This window comes from Chaetodon trifascialis, chromosome 20 (assembly GCF_039877785.1).
Source record: "Chaetodon trifascialis isolate fChaTrf1 chromosome 20, fChaTrf1.hap1, whole genome shotgun sequence".
NCBI lineage: Eukaryota > Metazoa > Chordata > Actinopteri > Chaetodontiformes > Chaetodontidae > Chaetodon > Chaetodon trifascialis.
This window is the reverse complement of record NC_092075.1, coordinates 22,816,556-22,836,290: the sequence shown is the minus strand read 5'-3', so window position 1 is coordinate 22,836,290 and position 19,735 is coordinate 22,816,556. Positions and strand designations below refer to the sequence as shown.

The window sequence follows — 19,735 nt, the reverse complement described above, 5'->3', positions numbered from 1 at the left end:
GTGAGGCACCATCTTATCTTAAAGAGCTCATAGTACTTTATTACCCCACTAGAACACTGAATCTGGATTGTAGATTACAGCTGCGTCTCCTGCCATGGCCCTGCCTGACATCCACTGCAACTGCTAATACTATTTACATTTAATACTGACTGCTTTTCTGTTGGCCTCTCTCTGTCTGTCTCTCGCTCTCCCTCCCTTCCAACCAGTCGAGGCAGATGCCCACCCGCCCAGAACCTGGTTCTGCCTGAGGTTTCTGCCTGTTAAAGGAAGTTTCTCCTTACCACTGTTATCAAGTGCTTGCTCACAAGGGAACTGTTGGATTTCTGTAGATAAAGAGTTTGGTCTGTGCCAGCTCTATATGGAACATGACATGTCTCAAACCTGGTCATTGAATTTATTCAGATCATGCCAAAATTATTGGTAATTACAGGCTATGTAGGCTGTATATAATATTTAGTGATTGCTGACAATGGCATATGGTAAATGGCTGCTGGTAATTGCTACATTTCATCCTATCTGTCAGTTGCTACTTCGTCATTGCATTCTGCTAATTCCTACATTGTCACTGGATCTGCTATTTGCTACATCATCACTGCGTCTGCTATAGGCTACATCGTCACTGCATTCTGCTAATTGTTACATTGTCATTGTGTCTGCTATTGGCTACATTGTTATTGCATCTGCTAATTGCTAAATCGCTCTTGCATCTGCTAATTGCTGCATGTCCTTACTTGTGGAAAGTGCCGTTATGTTCTTGGTCTTCGTGACCCATACATCACCCAGTGTCTATGATGACACTATGAACAACTTTCTTCTTCAGTACAGGATTGAGATGGATAATCTAAGCCCAGAGTTGGCTTCACATCATGTTCAGCATATCCCCTCTAGAAATACAGCAGCATTAAGCATTCGTGGGACATGCAACACTATTCACAGTGTAGTGCCATATTTCATGGGAAATGACAAACTGCTCAAAAATGTTGCCTAGAATGCATTGTTTTCTACAGCTTAGCACTGTTTTAATGGGAAACAGTATGTTACTGTCAGAATTTGCCTGTTTTCCTACAGCAAATTGTTACAGTGCAAGCTTGCATATAACAGTGTTTGAGTGTACTGGCTCACCTATATTTATTATCATTATATTTAGCTGCACTTCCTAATTGCTACATTGTCAACAATTCAGGTTAATTCTTTGCTGCAATGTGCTGGGGGAGCAGCATCAGAGCCGGCGACACCAACAGACTGAACAAACTAATCAGGAAGGCTGGCTCTGTTATTGGCTGCAAACTAGACACTTTTGGGGGGGGCGGACAGACCGTTATCCATCAGACAGACAGCGGAGCTCCTTCTCCAAGAGACTGCTCTAGCTCCACTGTCACAAGGACCGCTTCAGGAAATCATTCCTGCGACGAGCCACTGTACAGTAGTAACTTAAACAGTTAATCCACCAACCTCACAAACCCCAGTATTTTACATATTATCTGCACTACTGCAATACTGCACATACGGTCTACAGTTTACATTTATTTATCTGTTTAAGGTCTGTTTAATGTTTATTTATCATCTGAAACTGCACAATTTTTTAATGTGAATACTTGTTTGTATCCTTAGTTATCTTGTATTTTTATTATATTATAATATTATATAATATGTATTATATATTCTAATACATATTATATAACTATATATTTAGTTAAATAATAATAATAATAATATTTAGTTAAAGTTCAATTTCAATTCAATTCAATTTTATTTGTATAGCGCCAAATCACAACAGAAGTTGTCTCAGGACACTTTCCATATAGAGCTGGTACAGACCAAGCTCTTTTAGCTTCACTAGTCACTGCTGTTATTCCTGTCTATATTTTTGTCACTTTTTTGTTACTTTTAAAAAAAATTCTTGTATACATTCTATGGTTGTCTGTATGTTTAATTGCTTTCCCAAAAGAATAGACTTTAAAATCTTACTGTTGGTCTATAAAGCATTAAATGGTCTAGGACCAAAATATATTCTAGATTTATTGACTCCATATGAAGTATCCAGACCTCTCAGGTCATCAGGGACAGGTCTATTGTGTGTTCCCAGAATCAGAACCAAAGAAAGTGAAGCAGCTTTCAGTTATTATGCTCCTCACCTGTGGAACATTCTCCCTGCACACCTGAGGTCTGCAAGTGTCAGCTCATTTAAATCAGGGTTGAAAACATTATTATTTGCTACAGCTTTTACTTAAAGTAAATGTATTTGCTCAATGGTTTTAATCATTTTAAATGCTAAATTATTGTCTTTTATTGGTGTCTGTTTTTAATTTTCCTTTAATTGTATTTTATTTTTATTTTTTTGTTCTCTTCTAACCAAAATGTATGATTTTTATGCTTCTGTAAAGCACTTTGCCTAATTGCCTAGTGTATGAATTGTGCTATACAAATAAATTTGCCTTGCCTTGCCTTGCCAATTCCAATTCCAATTCCCAAATTCCCAATTTCCCAAATTGGGATTAATAAAGAAGCAGCCTAAAGTTTAAAGTCTTAATACCACTCTATACCACCTCTAAAGTCTTAAGACCATTAGCCATTCCTGGCTCAAGCTATACATTGCAAACAGGGCATTCCTGTCCTATTACAACTGTTCACCACAAGGGGAAAAAAAAAAAATGATGATGTGTTTTCTGCTGGGGTCAGTACCAAACAAACATGTTTTTTTATATTTGGAGAATTCGATTTGAGGAGAGAGTAATTTGTCCCATAGTTTGATTTATTGTTCAGCTCTTCTACTGTCCATTACCCATTGTTGGTCTAAAGTCTATTCAATGCAAGCATGGCACTATTGTCATCTAGCCATTGCTGGTTAAAGCCTTTTAACTGAAAGCAGCTGTCTTTTTAAATATGATTCCCTTTCTTTGCCTTAGTTCTTCCATGCTGCTTCTTGTGCACCCCTTCACCTCCGAATCACCACCCAGTCTCTGCAGATTCACCAACTTCATCATTTCATCCACCTCATCAGTCAACAGAGTCATCAGCAACCACCACCACCAGTGTCTGGACTCCATGGGGGGATTTATCTTGTGGGTGATGCCCCTCAATACAAAATCTCCCTGTAAATTCAAAGCACCAAAGACTTTCTAATAAGACTTTTTTTTTAATCACATATCATCTGTCATAATAAACTATTATCTTTACTTCATTTACTTTGTAAATGAAGTATGAATAAGAATATCAGTCACATGCAGGAAAATAACAGTACATAAACTAAATGATGTCAGCTGTCCACAGACACTCCTCCTTGAACCGACACCTTACCGTGGTGGAGGAGTTTGAGTACCCGAATGATCCTAGAGGCTACGTTGTCCGGGGCTTAATGCCCCTGGTAGGGTTTCCCAAGGCAAACAGGTTCTAGGTGATGGGTCAGACTAAGAGCGGTTTGAAAGCCCCTATAAAAAAAAAAAAGAAAACACAGAAGCATACGTCGCCCGGATTGACGTCACCGGGGCCCCACCCTGGAGCCAGGCCTGGGGTTGGGGCTCGCAGGCGAGCACCTGATGGCCAGGTCTTTGCCCACAGGACCCGGCCGGGCGCAGCCTGAAGGAGCGACGTGGGCGCGCCTTCCCGTTCGCCCACCATCCGCAGGAACAATCGGAAGGGGCAACATGCTATGGGTGGCAGTCGTGGGCCGGGGCCGACGACACAAACAACGACTCTGGCTATGGGGACATGGAATGTCACCTCGCTGGGGTGAAAGAGCCTGAGCTAGTACGGGAGGTTGAGCTGCTCACATGGGTAGTGACAGTGATACAGACTCTCCAGCGTTCATCTCCAGATTGATCTCCAGTATCCGACCTCGCCTGTTCCCGACTACTCCTTCCGTCCTAACCCTGTGTCTGCGGGTGTGCAGACCATACCGCCTCGGTGGTTGCAAAGAGCACGGTCCTCCTCCGAGAGTGATTTCGACCTCGCCGAAATCTGTCAGTGATTTCCGTGCTCGATCTGCTGTTCTCACACTAACTCCTTCTGAGCCGGCTCTCTGCTCATTACGGCACAGTGTTGCTCCGGTTGTCTGTTGTTGCCTGTTCCCAGTATATCGGCCGGCACTGCAATTGGGTCCTCCATTTGCCCGTTACATCGATTCATCCATCACCTGGGCTGAAGTCACTGAGGTAGTTTGCAAGCTCCTCAGTGGCAAAGCACCGGGGGTGGATGAGATCCACCCTGAGTACCTCAAGTCTCTGGATGATGCAGGACTGCCCTTTGTCACCGGTTCTGTTCATTATTTTTATTGACAGAATTTCTAGGCGCAGCCAAGGGACGGAGAGGGTTCGGTTCAGGAATTTCATCTCTGTTTTTTGTGGATGATGTTGTCTTGTTGACTCCCTCAAGCCAGGACCTTCAGCATGTGCCAGGGCGGTTCACAGCTGAGTGTGAAGCAGCTGGGATGAGAGTCAGCACCTCCAAGTCCGAGGCCATGGTTCTCGGTGGCTTGTGCCCTCCAGGTTGGGGTACAGTTCCTGCCTCACGTGGAGGAGTTTAAGTATCTTAGGATCTTGTTCACGAGTGAGGGAAGAATGGAGCGTGAGATTGACAGGCAGATCAGTGCAGCTGCAACATTAATGCGGTCGCTGTATCGGTCTGTCGTGGTCGTCGATTCACTGGTCAATCTATGTTCCTACCCTCACCTATGGTCATGAACTTTGGGTTATGACCAAAAAAACGAGGTCCTGGATACAAGCAGCTGAAATGAGTTTCCTCCGCAGAGGTGAGGAGCTCTGTCACCCGGGAGGAGCTCAGAGTAGAGTCGCTGCTCCTCCACATTGAGAGAAGTCAGCTGAGGTGGCTCGGGCATCTCTATCGGATGCCCCCTAGACACCTCTGTGGGGAGGTGTTCCAGGCATGTTCCAACGGGAGGAGGCCCCGAGGAAGACCCAGGACACGCTGGAGTGACTATGTCGCTCGGCTGGCCTGGGAATGTCTCGGGATCCCCCCAGAAGAGCTAGAGGAAGTGTCCTGGGAGAGGGAAGTTTGGGTGTCCCTGCTTAGACTGCTGCCCCTGCAACCCGGCTCCAGATAAGGTGGGAGAAGATGGATGGATGGATGGATGGATGGATAGATGGATGGATGTTCACAGACAGCCCAAACCTCATATTTATATAAATTATGAAATGTTCACATCAACTCTGGAGCAATTCATCATTTGCTGTTGCTTTCAGAAGAGGATGTAAAAATCTGATGATGAACAGAAAAATTTACACCAACATCAGATGAAGCAGGTCACATCAATTACAGCTAATTGTTGTAACCCCCCCCCCCCCCATGCACACACCCACACACACCCACCAACCCCACGGACAATATCGGAATATCTTTCTGATAGACAAATATTTCTCAGTGCACTTTTTCATTATGGACAATATTTTTCTGTGCAATATAATTATGAAGGTATGGTTTTTAATCACCTCGTATTTGTGCAATAACCCCCCCAGCTGCTATAATGTTTCTGTTTCCATAGTTTACATACCGGTTGTTCTGTTTTTCTGGTTATTCTGTTTTTGCCTCATTTGCTTCATTTGCTACATTGCTTTATTCTGTTTTTTTTGTTTTCCACAGTTTACATACTGGTTATTCTGTTTTTGCACTACACTTTTTACACTGTTTATATACTGGTTATTCTGTTTTGCACTATTTATTTATTCTGCTGTTTACATTCTGTTTATCTATTCACTCTCTATTGCACTCATTATTATTTAGCTCTTGTTGTTTTCCTTAGTTATATAGACTATATTTTTAATTTCCATCTCTGCTGTAATCCGGAAGCCAAGCAACGACATTTCGTTGCCAAAATCTCACTGCTGTGTTTTTTTGTGCAATGACAATAAAGTAAGTCTAAGTCTAAGTCTATTTAAATTTGCATCATCAGCATTTCTCTGTCTTCAAATACCTTACCAAGTGCCACAGTATACGGTATACTGTACAAATAAGACAGAAGGTGCAAAGTACTGTGAAACAAGAGCCATAATAAGGAACAGAATCATCTGAATGTCATCTTTGAACAACAATTGAGACTCAAACAAGATTCATTATGGCATGACAAAATCAGCCATCATCCTATCCCTCAAACTCCCTCAACTGCTGACTGATGGCAGTGTCACAATTTCAATTGTGTGTTAGAATAGAATTACAATTATAATGGCAATGGTTGGAATAACAAGCTCAGGTAGTTTCAGAGTGACCACCCAAAAATTTTGAGTCTATCAATCTTGAAATTTGACAAAACGCCCTGACATAATGGCAATTTCCAGTGCATAAAGTGTTGATTTTACCACAAATAGAGCAGTATGTCGAAGTGAGTGTTGTTGTTGCAGAGTAGAAATGTGGACAGAGGAGGGAATAAAAGTAGAAATAAAAATTTACACTCACCCTGGACAGGACAACCTCTAAGGTGATATTCTGAGGAGGAGCACTGGGTACTGCAGAGAAAAACACAAAAACTCTGTAACTACTGTATATCATAAGCCAAGATAAAACCTGCTGCTCACACCGACAGTGTAAAAATGGAAGCTGCAGTATACTGTGTGCAGTTGAAGTTGTAAAAAGAAAAATGGAGAGAGGTCTGCAGGAATTTCTTTCTTTTGTGCAGGTTGTAGTTGTTCTTTCATGTCAGCTAGTATTGGTCATGTTTTTCTGATGTTGGTACTACCAGACATGTTTTTGGGCATCATGGGGCTATCCGGGAAGACAAGAAAAGTGGAAACAACTTCTTTATAAATAATTCAGCTGTTGGAAAAGCACATGTAAAATGTGTTTCTTTCTCTCAGATCTGAACACATCATTACAGGGGATGCTGTACTATTAGTTCTTTAAGGTGTCAATGTGTTGGCTGAGCTGACTGTTCGGTGTCACATCACTGCTGTCAATCAATCATCTTGATGACATCAGCACAGACAGACAGACAGGAAGCAAATAGAGCTACATGTCAGTGTTCAGCCTCTGAAATCTGACACATTGCTCTATTGTGTCAAAACAGCAAAACAAGATTTCCACTAAAATGTGACAGGTGTTATTACTTACACACATGCACACACACACACACACACACACACACACACACACACACACACACACACACACACACACACACACACACACACACATTTTCCTGTTAACTATCAGACAGATTTGCAAGTTAGTTGAAGTTTCTTAAAGTTCTAAAAGATCTGACTTTAAATCACAAATACTGAGATGCTCAGTGAGTAGAATAAACAGCATAATATGATCCAAAAGAGAGATAAACAGAAGAAGATGGAAAAAAAAATAGAAAGCTGACAATTAAGATGAAGGCAAAAAGAATGGCAAATAAATAAATAGGATGGACAACACATAAGACATCCATCCATCCATTTTCTATGCCACTTATCCCTTTCGGGGTCACGGGGGGGCTGGAGCCTATCCCAGCTGCCAACAGGCGAGAGGCGGGGTACACCCTGGACCGGTCGCCAGTCGATCGCAGGGCACATACACACAAGACAAACAACCATTCACACTCACACCTAGGGGCAATTTAGAGTCACCAATTAATCTAATGAGCATGTTTTTGGTCTGTGGGAGGAAGCCAGAGTGCCTGGAGAGAACCCACGCATGCACGGGAAGAACATGCAAACTTCACACAGAAAGGCCCGACCCGGAAATTGAACCAGCGACCTTCTTGCTGTGAGGCACACGCACTACTTGCTACGCCACCGTGCAGCTCGAGAATAAGTTCAAAAAGAAGCCAATGAACAGGATGTACAAGAGACAAAGAGAAATAAAGCTAAAAAAGTTCCAGAAGAAAATGAAGATTCTAAAATTTTAAAGATTTGGAGACAAAGAAAATGGAAACAAAGGAAATTGAGCAGATGATATAAAGTTAAAAAAGAAGGCAAAGAAGAAGAAAATTAAGACCAGGAGGTACAGAACAAATAAAGACAAGGGGAACAAAAAAGAAAAAGAACTATGAATGACAGAAGACATGAGGGAAAAAAACTAAGAAAACGGAAGGAAGGGAAGAATAAAAAAAACACAGAGAACATGAAATATGAAAAAATAAAAAAAATATATGAAGAAAAAGATGGAGTGAATGACTAGCAGGAGGAAGAGGATTAACAGGATGATAAAGAGGCAACAGATGTGTGGTTCAGTCCCGTGAATCAGGGAAAAAGTTTGACATTCAAATTGAGAATCAAATTGCTTTTGTTTAAATGAACTCTGCATCTGTCCAAGCAGATGTCTGATAACTGTCAGCAGCTTAACTATTGATTCAGCTGTGTGTGTGTGTGTGTGTGTGTGTGTGTGTGTGTGTGTGTGTGTGTGTGTGTGTGTGTGTGTGTGTATGTCAGTTTTATGGTAGATTCAAGTAACCCACCACAAGTCATTGTTATCGTCAAGACGCAGCTAGATGATTCACAATACAGCCTCTCCACATCTGTGTCTGTGTGCATGTATACTATTTCAGATTTTTTTTTAAAGTATGAAGTATTTATGGTGTGATTACAGCTGGACAGATGCTTCCATTCTCTCTCACTGTCTGAATGGAGGTTTAGTAACAACAGCTTTTGAGCACCAGTCAGCAGCTGAATGTCAGTCTGTCTGAGCTGAAGTTACATTCAGAGGAGATATTACAGTCTGTGGACCAAATGTGACCGAAAGTTTAGCTCTGACCCTCATCAAAACATAAATCACAGCACATAAAGGCTGATTGGCAGGTCCTTACACTAATACGGGGAACAGCAGTAACCAGCAAATATTTTAAGGGGTCCAAGCATATAGATTATGAGTATTATACAAAGTAACATTATCGAGAGTGGAGAGAAACAGGTGGATGACCTTTTTGTTCAGCATCACCACTTAACCCTGAGACGACCAGTCCACTGAACTGGGTAGCTTTTATTTTCAGAGGTGGGGTGTTCAATAAAATATAAGAGTTCATAGTAATCAGTGGTAGTAACCATATTGTTCACAGCTATTCAGTTGACTGCTTGTGTAGTTAAATATTTGGTGAAACTCAACAAGCAAACCAAAGGAAGATTAATTCCACAGTTTTTTTTTAATCTGGCATCAAATGTACTGCTCTTGATCCATGCTGCATGTGATGGACTCTTCATGGCAAACCCCACCCTTTCAAATGTGATCTGGAGTTAACTAAAGCTTTTCCTACAAATGTAATGCAAATTGTAACTGAATTTGCAGAAAATCATCAAACAGAAATACATAGTGAGCTGTCTGTTTCTGACGATCATGGCTGAAGTCTCGGCCATTGTGAACGCTTGCCCATTGGTTCCTGTGTCCGCAGATCCGGATTCCCCCTTTATCCTAACACCAGCGACACTTCTCACACAGAAGGTCGGTGCACTTCCTCCTCTATCTATCTAGATAGATAGATAGATAGATAGATAGATAGATAGATAGATAGATAGATAGATAGACGAGGCACGAGCCAGTCAGACTGCAGACAGCAGATACACTCGGTCCAATTTAGTTTTGTTTCTTTTGTGTATGTTATTGATTTGAGGAGTTTTCTTTTGAAAGGCTTTGTGGTCAATATTTTGGAAATTATTACAACCTATCTTCAACATCATACAATAACTACAGACACTAATGCCACTTCTAAAATGTTTTAACAATGTATTGATCTTTGTATCAAAAGTTAGCTTGTATATGATTATATTCAGTCAGAATATTCTCATTTTAACAAGCAAAAGCAGTCAGGATAGTCAGATTTTGTTCCAAGATTGAATCTCTTCCACTTTTTGTGCTTAGTTCATTTAATCTTTAAAGGTCCACAGATATGCCACTACACAGATACTTTACTGTGACACAGTCAGGCCCATATAGCGATCACTGAGGTCATGTCCTCAGTATTTTAGGAGATGTGTATTTTTTTGCAAACTGTTATTATGTGTAACTTTCAATTTTCTTTGAAATTGTACTTTGAAATGTAGACCTTAGCTCCTGTATTTAATGTCATTTCAAATTTCAAATTCATTTCAAATTTCAAATTTAATGTCAGTGGTTGTCTGACGGCTGACATGACATGATATAAAGTGGTATGAAAAAAGTCTGGGCACCCCTGGTCAAAATTTCTGTTGGTGGGAGTGGGAATAGATAAGTGAGCAGAAGATGAACTGATCTCCAAAAGACAAGCCATAAAAATTAAACATGAAATATTATACAAGAGATTTGAGCTCTCAGATAACTTTTACCAAGGCCTCAATTAGCTTGTTATGGCAATGGCTTGATCACAGTCATCATTAGGAGAGACCAAGTGATGCAAAATTTAAAGCTTTATAAATACTCTCCTCAAACTTTATCCCAAAATTCAGCAGCCATGGGCTCCTCTAAGCAGGTGCCTAGGACTCTGAAAGCATGAGAAGGCTGTAAAAATACAGCAAAGCCTTTTCAGGCAGCAGTTTGTAACTAAGAAATGGCAGTTAACAGGAACGGTGGAGGTCAAGTTCATGTCTCGAAGACCAAGAAAACTTTCAGAGAGAACTACTTGTTAGATTACCAGAAAGGCAAATCAACCCCCATTTGACCTCAAAAGACCTTCAGAAAGATTTAACAGACTCAGTGGTGGTGCACTGTTCCTCTGTGTAGAGACACCTGCACAAATATGACCTTCATTGAAGAGTCATCAGAAAAAACACCTTTGCATCTTCACCACAAAAAAGATTGCAGAGGAACATCTAAACAAGCCTGATGCATTTTGGAAACAAGTCCTGTGGACTGATGAATTACAAGGGTGGATCGTTCATGCTTTGGTTTGCTTTTGTTGCAGGCAGTGGTACAGGGAACAATTCACTGATAAAGAAAACAATGGATTCAATTAAATACCAGCAAATTGTGGAATCAGACATCACACCTGTTCTGCCCTCGTGAAAAGAGTCCCCTTTCTCAACTAGGCAGACAGATGACTCCTTCCACACACTGTAGCGTTTAACGATGAATTTATTTTGTACAGCATATGGATCGGGTAAAACTAAAATAAAAAGAAATATAAAATGAACAATTATTGTAATAAACCCCACTAATCAACACATTTCACTGTAATCCTGAAAAATATATAGCACGCAAGGCTACAAACATGCGTAGCTAACCGACGGCTGCAATACAGCTAATAAAGATAACAGAGAGCTACGACCTAGCTAAATCAACTGACAATCACAAGTCAGCTACAAGTAACAAACAAGCATGGAAATGAAATATAGGCTCACATCAATATAAAATATAACATCAGTGCAACATGTGCATCTTAAAACTGTACTTACAGACAATGCTTCCATTAACTGATTCCCCCGAAAAAGATGGATGTGATCCCCTGCCTGCTCATTCTTACAATGGCTCACAATGAATAAAAACAAGATGGCTGCCTACGCGGCTCAAAAACAAACCATGCGGCTCACAATTGAAACTACTGCCCCCTACTGGCCAAATGTTTAACTGAAATATCTGTGGTTCCAGTCAGAACAACACCATCTGTAAAAAATATGAAGATGAAAAGGATAATGAGCTGAAACACACCTTAAAATCCACAATGGACTACCTCAAGAGGTAAGAGTTAAAGGTTTTGCAATAGCCCTCACATTCCCCTGACATAAACATCAATGAAATATCCATGGACAGACCTTAAAAAGCAGTGCATCCAAGATAGCCCAAGAATATCACAGAATTAGAAGCCCTTTGTAAGGAAGAATGGGTAAAAATCCCACTTTTACTAAGTACTGACCATGCAGGGTGCCCAAACTTTTGCTTCTGGCCCTTTTCATTTATTGTTATTTTAAGAACTGTAAAAGATGGAAATAATTTTTGTTTTCTCAGTAAATCCCAGCAGCAAAGACAATTTCCTGACAGAACTATATCCCTGATAATAACCATACATGAACAATAACTATCTTTAAAGTAATGAAAGGCTGGTTTTTTGGAGAGAGCTGTGGCAGCAAAACTGTATTGGCTTGAGTGAACCTGCAGAGAAATAGTGATGAAGTGGCAGGTACTGTCTATGCTGTGCACTTGCATGAAAGTGATGGGACATCACACATGTCACAGCCTGTCCACACAGCTGCAAATGAGCCAGTGATTGAGAAGCACATGCTGATGCTAATCAACCCTGACTTCAGTGCTCTGCCTGAGTCAGTAGCTGTTGGAGGGGTGGAGTTCCTCACTGGCGGCTCAGAGCTTTGTTGTCAAATCAAGCCATGATACACAGCTGTTACGGCCCTGGCCATATTGCTTCTGAACTGTTTGTTTGTCCTGTGTGGTCCTGTGGTGTCTTTTTGTCTGGTCAATGTTTTTGTGTGTGAGTGTGTGCTTTTCTCTTTTTTAGCAGCTGTGCTGGTCCTGCCCTCCTCCATACAGCAAGTAGTGTCGCTATCTCATTGGTCCCTGCTGCCGCATCCAGCCTTTTTTAAAGCGGGGATTTTTCAGTCATAGGGGGACTCGGCTTGACAGCAATGGCTTGTGTGGTTTCTGCCATTTTGACTTGAGAACTTTGTCCCCAGATCTCTTGTGTATATTGTGATAGTGTTAGTTTGGTAGTGTGGTAGTTGGTTGTGGGTTTTTGATATTCTCCAGGGTTGTAGTTTGTAACACTGTATATATTAGCACTGTTTTGTTTTGTTTTGGCTGCGACCCTTTTTTGCCTGTTCATCAGGTCTCTTTTTGTTGATAACAATAAATTTGTGGTTTATTATTGTACCCGGTTGTGGCTTAAAGCATTTGTTGATTTGGAGACAAAGTTTGTTTTTTCCACTCTTTCATGTTGCGTCCCTGCTCCCCTAGACTGGGAGCATAACAACAGCACATTACTTCCTGGTTAAAAGCCTATTATAAGCAGCATAGAACCACAGATAGAATCATAAAGTGATAACTGTTAATAGAGTATTAGGCTGCTGACCCTATGTTAACAGTACTTGCACTGGCTAAATTTGTTCTGAATTCAACAGTTTGAACCAGACTGAACTTATGACTGAAACCACATCAGTTAGGCTGAATCCCATTTCACCCCTTGGCCCTCCCCCTTGGCCCTACCCCTCCGTTTTGCGCGTTCACGTGGAGGGGTAGGGGTGTCCCAATTCCCATTATGACGGAGGGGTAGGGGGAAGTGGTAGGGCTATATACCCCTCCAAACAGAGATTTTTCCGAGGCACACTCCAAACGGAGGGGTACGACAGATTTCTCAGAATGCCTTGCAAGACCGGTATTTTCTCCATGAACGAAGTTTTAAAATGTACGAAAACCACTTTATTGTCTATTTTAACGTTGTTTCAATGTGTAGTGGTCATTTTCCTCGTAAAAAAAACCCCCCGAAAAAAATCGATAGTAGTTAAGGCTTCAGTTACGTGGTTACCGTTGCCAGGCTGAATGCCACTAGCGGTGCTCTGTGGGCAGCCTGATAATCTGCAGTGATAACGTTATCAATAATAACTTTGGCAACCTCGCTGCTGGTATTCAGTTACATTGACAGCGTTGTGGGATACAACATGCAGGAATGTCATACACAAATCGAATGTGACGGTAGCATTAGCTTGTCGCATCTGCCTACGTAAGAGGCAGCGGCAACTACTGATGACGTACGCGATTGTCGAAGGGGTGTCTCAATTCGGAGGGGTTGACTTTCGGCCCTACCCCTTGGCACTCCATTTCAAGGGGCAAGGGACAAGGGGTAGGGCTAAGGGGTAGGGGTAGAAAAGAGAAATGGGATTCACCCTTAGTCTGTGCATCCTGTCAGTGTTGAATGAAAAAGTGCAGTGAACAGTGATGGTGATGTATGTAAGATACCACAGTACCTTGCATTTGCTGATGTATGTAAGGTAGCACAGTGAATAAATGAAGAGATATTAAGGTAGAGCTCACCATCTGATTGGGTGGTGACACTGGTGGTCTCTGAGGCAGTGCCTCCTCCATAGCGGTTGATTGCCAAAACTCGAACTGTGTACTCTGTGAACTTATTGAGTCCATCCATCTTGTAGCTGAGTCCAGTGACCTCCACACTCTGAACACAAACACAGAGGGTGATTGCATTTCATTCTATCTCCCTACCTTTACAAGTATATGGCCAAAAATAAGGCATTTTACTCTGTGACACAACGTCACATAGTAAGGTTTGCTGATTCTAGAAGTATGTGTGGAACATTTGTGTGTTCTAAAGTTACTGCGTTATTCTCAGCAAAAGGATGAGATTTGAAAGGATTGCGGTAATGGTGCTGACCTGTTCCTTGCCAGATGGGCTCTCGGTCCACAGAAGTCTGTAGCCCAGGATTGGGCCGTTTGGTTGGTTGGGAGGTTCCCAGCTCACCTGGATGGAGGTGGGTGACAAAGCCTCAGCTTGGAGAGACTCCACTTTGCTGGGAACCTGGACTGTAGAGACACACAGAGACAACACATTGCTCACAAATGTGACCAGCCACGAGAAAACCAGCAACAGCAGCATTTTGAGTTATTTACAGATTCTGAAAGTGAAGTTTTTAAGCTTTCCAATGATGTCTAACACATGGAAATCTGAAAATATTTGAGGAAGATGTGGCCATTTAAATGTGGGCACTTCATAAACTAGTTTTTGGAAAAATTCAGCCTGAAAGATTCTCACCTACCTTGTTCAAACCATTGTAGTAGTTTGAACAATGGTTATCAAAAGGAAATGGAAATTATTTTGTTACAAAAAGCCCCTGAATAAAAATGAAAAACAAGAAAGGTAATAGACTTAGAGTTAGAAGGAGCAAATGTAGATACTTATTTCTAATATTCAATAAAATAAAATAAATTCTGTCACTTTGTGGTGCAGTGGGATGGATCAGTTTGCTGCTGAATGATCGTATACAAAGGAGAGGGAAGCGTGGAGGCCTACGGACTGAGCTGCGGCTAACCCCACACTGGCTACCTCTACCCAGTATCTTCCTCGCCAATGTTCAGCCCTTGGCGAACAAAATGGACGAGCTACGACTTTGCATCACCTCACAGAAAATGTTTATGGACAGCAACGTCATGATTTTCTCTGAAACATGGCTTAAAAGCATCCCAGACAATATGATAGAGCTGCAGGGAAGCCGCGTCTTCAGAGCAGACAGAAGAGCGGAGCACTCTGGTAAGACCAGGAGTGGAGGACTGTGTATCTACGTGAACAAAACTTGGGGTACAGACTCTGTTATCATCAGCTGTTCTGCTAATCTGGAATATCTGATGATCAAGTGCAGGCCTTTTTTTCTGCCTAGAGAGTTCTCATCCACTGTGATAACTGCTGCTTATATCCCCCGGATGCTAATGTTAAACTAGCAATGAAAGAACTGTGTGCTGCTATCCACAAACAACAAACTGCACAGCCTGATAGAGCCTTTATTGTTGCTGGAGACTTCAACCACTCCAACCTGAGGACTGTTCTCCCACATCATTCATCAAACATGTGAAGCTGTCAGTGAGCAGACACCACACTCCAGCACCAGTTCCAACACACAGACTAGAGTATGTTCGCCACCCAAGCCACGGTGGACTCAGGATCCACTGACATGGACTCATAAGCCTCCTCCATTCTGGATTACATTAACACATGTGTTGACAATGTCACCACCCAGGAACAGATAAGAACTTTCCCCAACCAGAAGTCTTGGATGAACAGCAAGGCAGCAGTCCCCACGTGCCAAGTCCACCGCCTTTGTGCCGGTACAGAAAAAGTCAGATGCAGTGGGCCTTAATGACTTCTGCCCCATTGCACTCACCCCCATCATCACCAAGTGCTTCAGGAGGCTGGTCTTGGCCCACTTCAAATGCTATCTTCCCAGACAGTGGACCCCCATCTGTTTGCCTACCGACCAAACAGGTTGATGGAGTGGATGGACTGCACTCCACCCTGACAGACCTGGACAACACCACCACTTACTCAAGGATGCTATTCATCGACTTCAGCTCAGCTTCAACACAATTATCCCCTCCAAAGTGGTCAACAAATTCAGTGACCTCAGCATCAGCACCTCCGTCTGCAACTGGACCCTGGACTTCCTGACCAAAAGATCCCAGTCTGTTAGGTTAGACAACCACCCCTCCACCACCCTGACCCTGAACACCGGCGTCCTACAGGGCTGAGTGCTGAGTGAGTGTTACTCCCTCTTCACCCACAACTGCGTGCCTGATCAACAACAGCGATGAGTCAGCCTAAAGGGATGAGGTTCATCAGCTGGTGATGTGGTGTGCCGACAACAACCTGACGCGCAACACCAAGAAGACCAAGGAGCTCATTGTGGACTACAAGAAAACCAAAGGCTACAGTCACTCCCCCATTTACATCGACAGGGCTGAGGTTGAACGTTTCTCCAGCTTCAACTTCCTGGGCATCCACACCTCTGAGGTCCTCTCCTGGATTTTCAACTCCTCCACCTTGATAAAGAAGGCTCAACAGCGCCTCTAATTCCTGAGGAGACTGAAGAAAGTTAACCTGGCTCATCATATCCTAGTTAACTTCTACTGCTGCAGCCCTGAGAGCATCCTGACCAACTGCATCTCAGTGTGGTAGGGCAGCTGCTCAGCCTCTGAGCAGAAGACCCTGCAACTGGTGGTGAAAACCACCCAGTATATCACCAGTGCCCAGCTAACTGCCATTGAGGACCTCCAGTGCAAGCAGCATCTAAGAAGGGCTCGCAACATCAGCACAGACAGCTCCCACCCCAACCATGGACTGTTTGGCCCCCTGCCATTTGGTAGAAGGTTCAGGAGCCACCGTTTCTGCACCAGCAGACATATACACAGCTTCTTCCCCAGAGCTGTTACCCTGCTGTTGAATCTAATCTAATCTAATCTAATCTAATATTCTTTTATTGATATTATATGTGGCTAAAAAGTTTTGTTGTTGTTGTTGTTGTTGTTGTTGTTGTTGTTGTTGTTGTTGTTTTTTAAGGGCTAGCCATTTACATCCTCACAACATGTGTTATAGTATATTCAGTTCCCTGACCTGCTGCCATTGCTTCTCCATCTGCTGCTCACTGGTGCCCTCAGTACTTTTCCACACTCCACTACCTACACCTACCTGCCTGCTTACCTGATCTCACATCTGAGACTCATGGCAATCAGTGCAGTATATAAGCTGCTCTGCCACACTCACTCTTTGCCAGACTGTCATTATTCTATGCAAGACTCTCGAGCAACTTCATATGGAGTGATCTCCCATTGCCAAAACTGCCTGTTTCTGACCACGCCTGCTCTCCTGTACCCAGGTAAATATCTTAACCTTTTGTCCACGACCACAAGTCTTGCCTTACCCTTCCTGGATTTTTGTTTGCTTGAGAGTGTTTGGTGTCTGCCACGCCAAACACTTAAAGAGACTCTTTTCTCAGCCCAAATCTTTGCCTGCCTGTGACTTCTGGGTGTTTGATTCCCTGTATGATACCAGAGACTGTACTTGTCGTTGCTGCTGATCTATTCCTGCCAAGTTTGAAGATCAATATAAGATATATCCGAGTTTATGGTAATTCTGCCCAAGACCCATCCTTGTAACAACATGCTCTCTTTGAATGGAGAACATTTGCATTACAGGGTGAGTCTATTACATTAAAAGGGGCAGTCCAGTAATTTAGTATCAGACTTTCATAAAGTTGGGGGACTCACAGACATGAAGAAAAGACAAATGATGGTTAAGATTGGCGTTGCAGAGACAAAGATATCCCATTTGTTATTGTCTAGTACGGATCAAAATCCAAAAACAATGGATCCTACCCGATGACATTATCATTATTTTTCCAACTGTAGATGAAATACTATGAGAATTATACAATTTATTTCACAAGTTGTTTGTAGCCTTGATGTCACTAAGTTAGCCAGTGTCTTGTCATGTCCTTTTAGTGTGTCTTTCGGAATTAGTTTGCCCAAACAGTGTTTTGTTATTCAAGTGTAGTTTTGAATGGCTTTTGTAATGTGCTTTAGCTGTTTCTGCTTTTGGACTGACAGTATTTCAGGGAAACTTTCCAACCAGGAATGATCTGCTTACATGTTTTTTTTATCTTAATGACAAATGAAACATGATATGGAACATGTAAGAAACACAAAGAAATGCATATAAGTATAGAGTATATATAAAGTATATATAAAGTATAGCTATGTACAGAACATCTATATGGACAAACATAAAAAGAAATAAGTAACATTTTTATTTTAATGTGTGTGTCTATGTATGTGTGTGGGTGAGTGTGGCCATATATTCCTCAATGTGACATTACACAGTCACATTGTAGGGACTTGCCTTCCTTATAGGGACAAAATGCAAGTCCCCACAGCAAAAATTATCAAATTTTAGGGTGAAGATGTGGGTGAAGGCTAGGGTAAGGTTAGGGTTAGGCAAGTAGTGGATATTGCTATGCTAAGGGTAAGCCTCCAGGAAATGAATGTAAGTCGATGTAATATCCCCAGAAAATATGGAAACATGCCGGTGTGTGTGTGTGTGTGTGTGTGTGTGTGTGTGTGTGTGTGTGTGTGTGTGTGTGTGTGTGTGTGTGTGTTACATTCAGGTTTGGTGGTGATCCTCAGTGGGGCGGAGCTCTCTCCTGACCCCACATCATTGTAAGCAACGATTCTAAAGCTGTAGCTCTCATCTGGTCTCAGGTTGGAGATTGTCAGCTCCAGAGACTCCGGCTCCGACACGTTCACTGACCGCTCCCTGGCAGGAAAACAAATGTCATACACTGAAATCTTTTCATACAAATAGACAGTGGTGGAAAAAAGTTTTCGGGCACCCCATGCATTTGTGAAATATTGCATTAAAGATCACTCTTAGGTCTTTAAGTGCAATTTCTTTTAGTACAGTCACAGCCAAAATATTAAACAAATCCTTAAAAAGCCATTAAAAACTAAAAATTGATTGGTTCCATAGAAATACAAAAGAATTTTTGAGTATTGGGTCATTGGTACCAGTGATCCACTAATGAAGGTCGTGCTTTTTATTAAAAGACACAATTTTTGTTGCCGTGCTTCATGTCCATATAAAGCCAGCACATTTGAAAGTTCTTCAGAGACAAAAATGGCTAAAGCAAGAAACTTAACGCAGGAAACACGCCTGAAGATACAGATTCTCAGCCAGGAAGGGTACAGCTGCCACCAGATAGCCAGGAAGTGCAGATGCAGTCCTTCAGCAGTTGGATACACTCTGCAGAAATACAGACAAACCAACAGCTTGGAAGACAAATCAAGATCTTGGCATCCAAGGGTTTCTTCAGCAAGAAATGACCGCATCCTGATCCACATGTGCACGGAAAACCGCCGAATGACATCACAGGAGCTTCAGCAGCAGTGGTTAAACCAAACTGGTGTCCAGTGTTCCATCCGCACTGTACGTGGCCGACTTTTAGATCATGGCTTAAGGTCCTACAAGGCTCTCAAGAAGCCCCTGATCAATGAGAGACAGAGGTTAGCCCAGCGTTGTTGGGCCCAAGCACACAAGAAGTGGACAGCCAGGAACTAGAAGAAGATTCTGTGGTCAGATGAGTCCAATTTCCAGCGTCATCTTCCTCCTGCTAATGTGAGGATATGCAGAAGGCCAGGCGAGGCATTATCTCCAGCATGTACAGTACCTACTGTCAAGCATGGTGGAGGCAGTATCTTGGTTTGGGGATGCATGAGTGCTGCTGGTGTTGGTCATCTCACTGTCTGTGATGGCACATAGAACTCTGCCAAGTATTGTGCCTTTATTTTTTATGATTTGGCTTACTGTGAAAATCTGAAATTTTTTAACAACTACATTGAA

At 42.3% G+C, this 19,735-nt stretch overlaps 1 protein-coding gene across 7 annotated transcripts in view; it reads right to left on the bottom strand.

Moving 5' to 3' along the window:
* dcc (DCC netrin 1 receptor) overlaps positions 1-19,735 on the bottom strand; it is a 427,309-nt gene that overhangs the window by 202,677 nt on the left and 204,897 nt on the right. For all 7 annotated transcript variants that reach the window (XM_070989802.1, XM_070989803.1, XM_070989805.1 and 4 more), the window contains exons 9-12: positions 18,498-18,652; positions 14,228-14,376; positions 13,873-14,011; positions 6,406-6,455 (exon numbers count right to left, since the gene is read on the bottom strand). In XM_070989802.1, the coding sequence (XP_070845903.1) occupies positions 6,406-6,455; positions 13,873-14,011; positions 14,228-14,376; positions 18,498-18,652 (493 nt within the window). The remainder of the gene's footprint in view (positions 1-6,405; positions 6,456-13,872; positions 14,012-14,227; positions 14,377-18,497; positions 18,653-19,735) is intronic.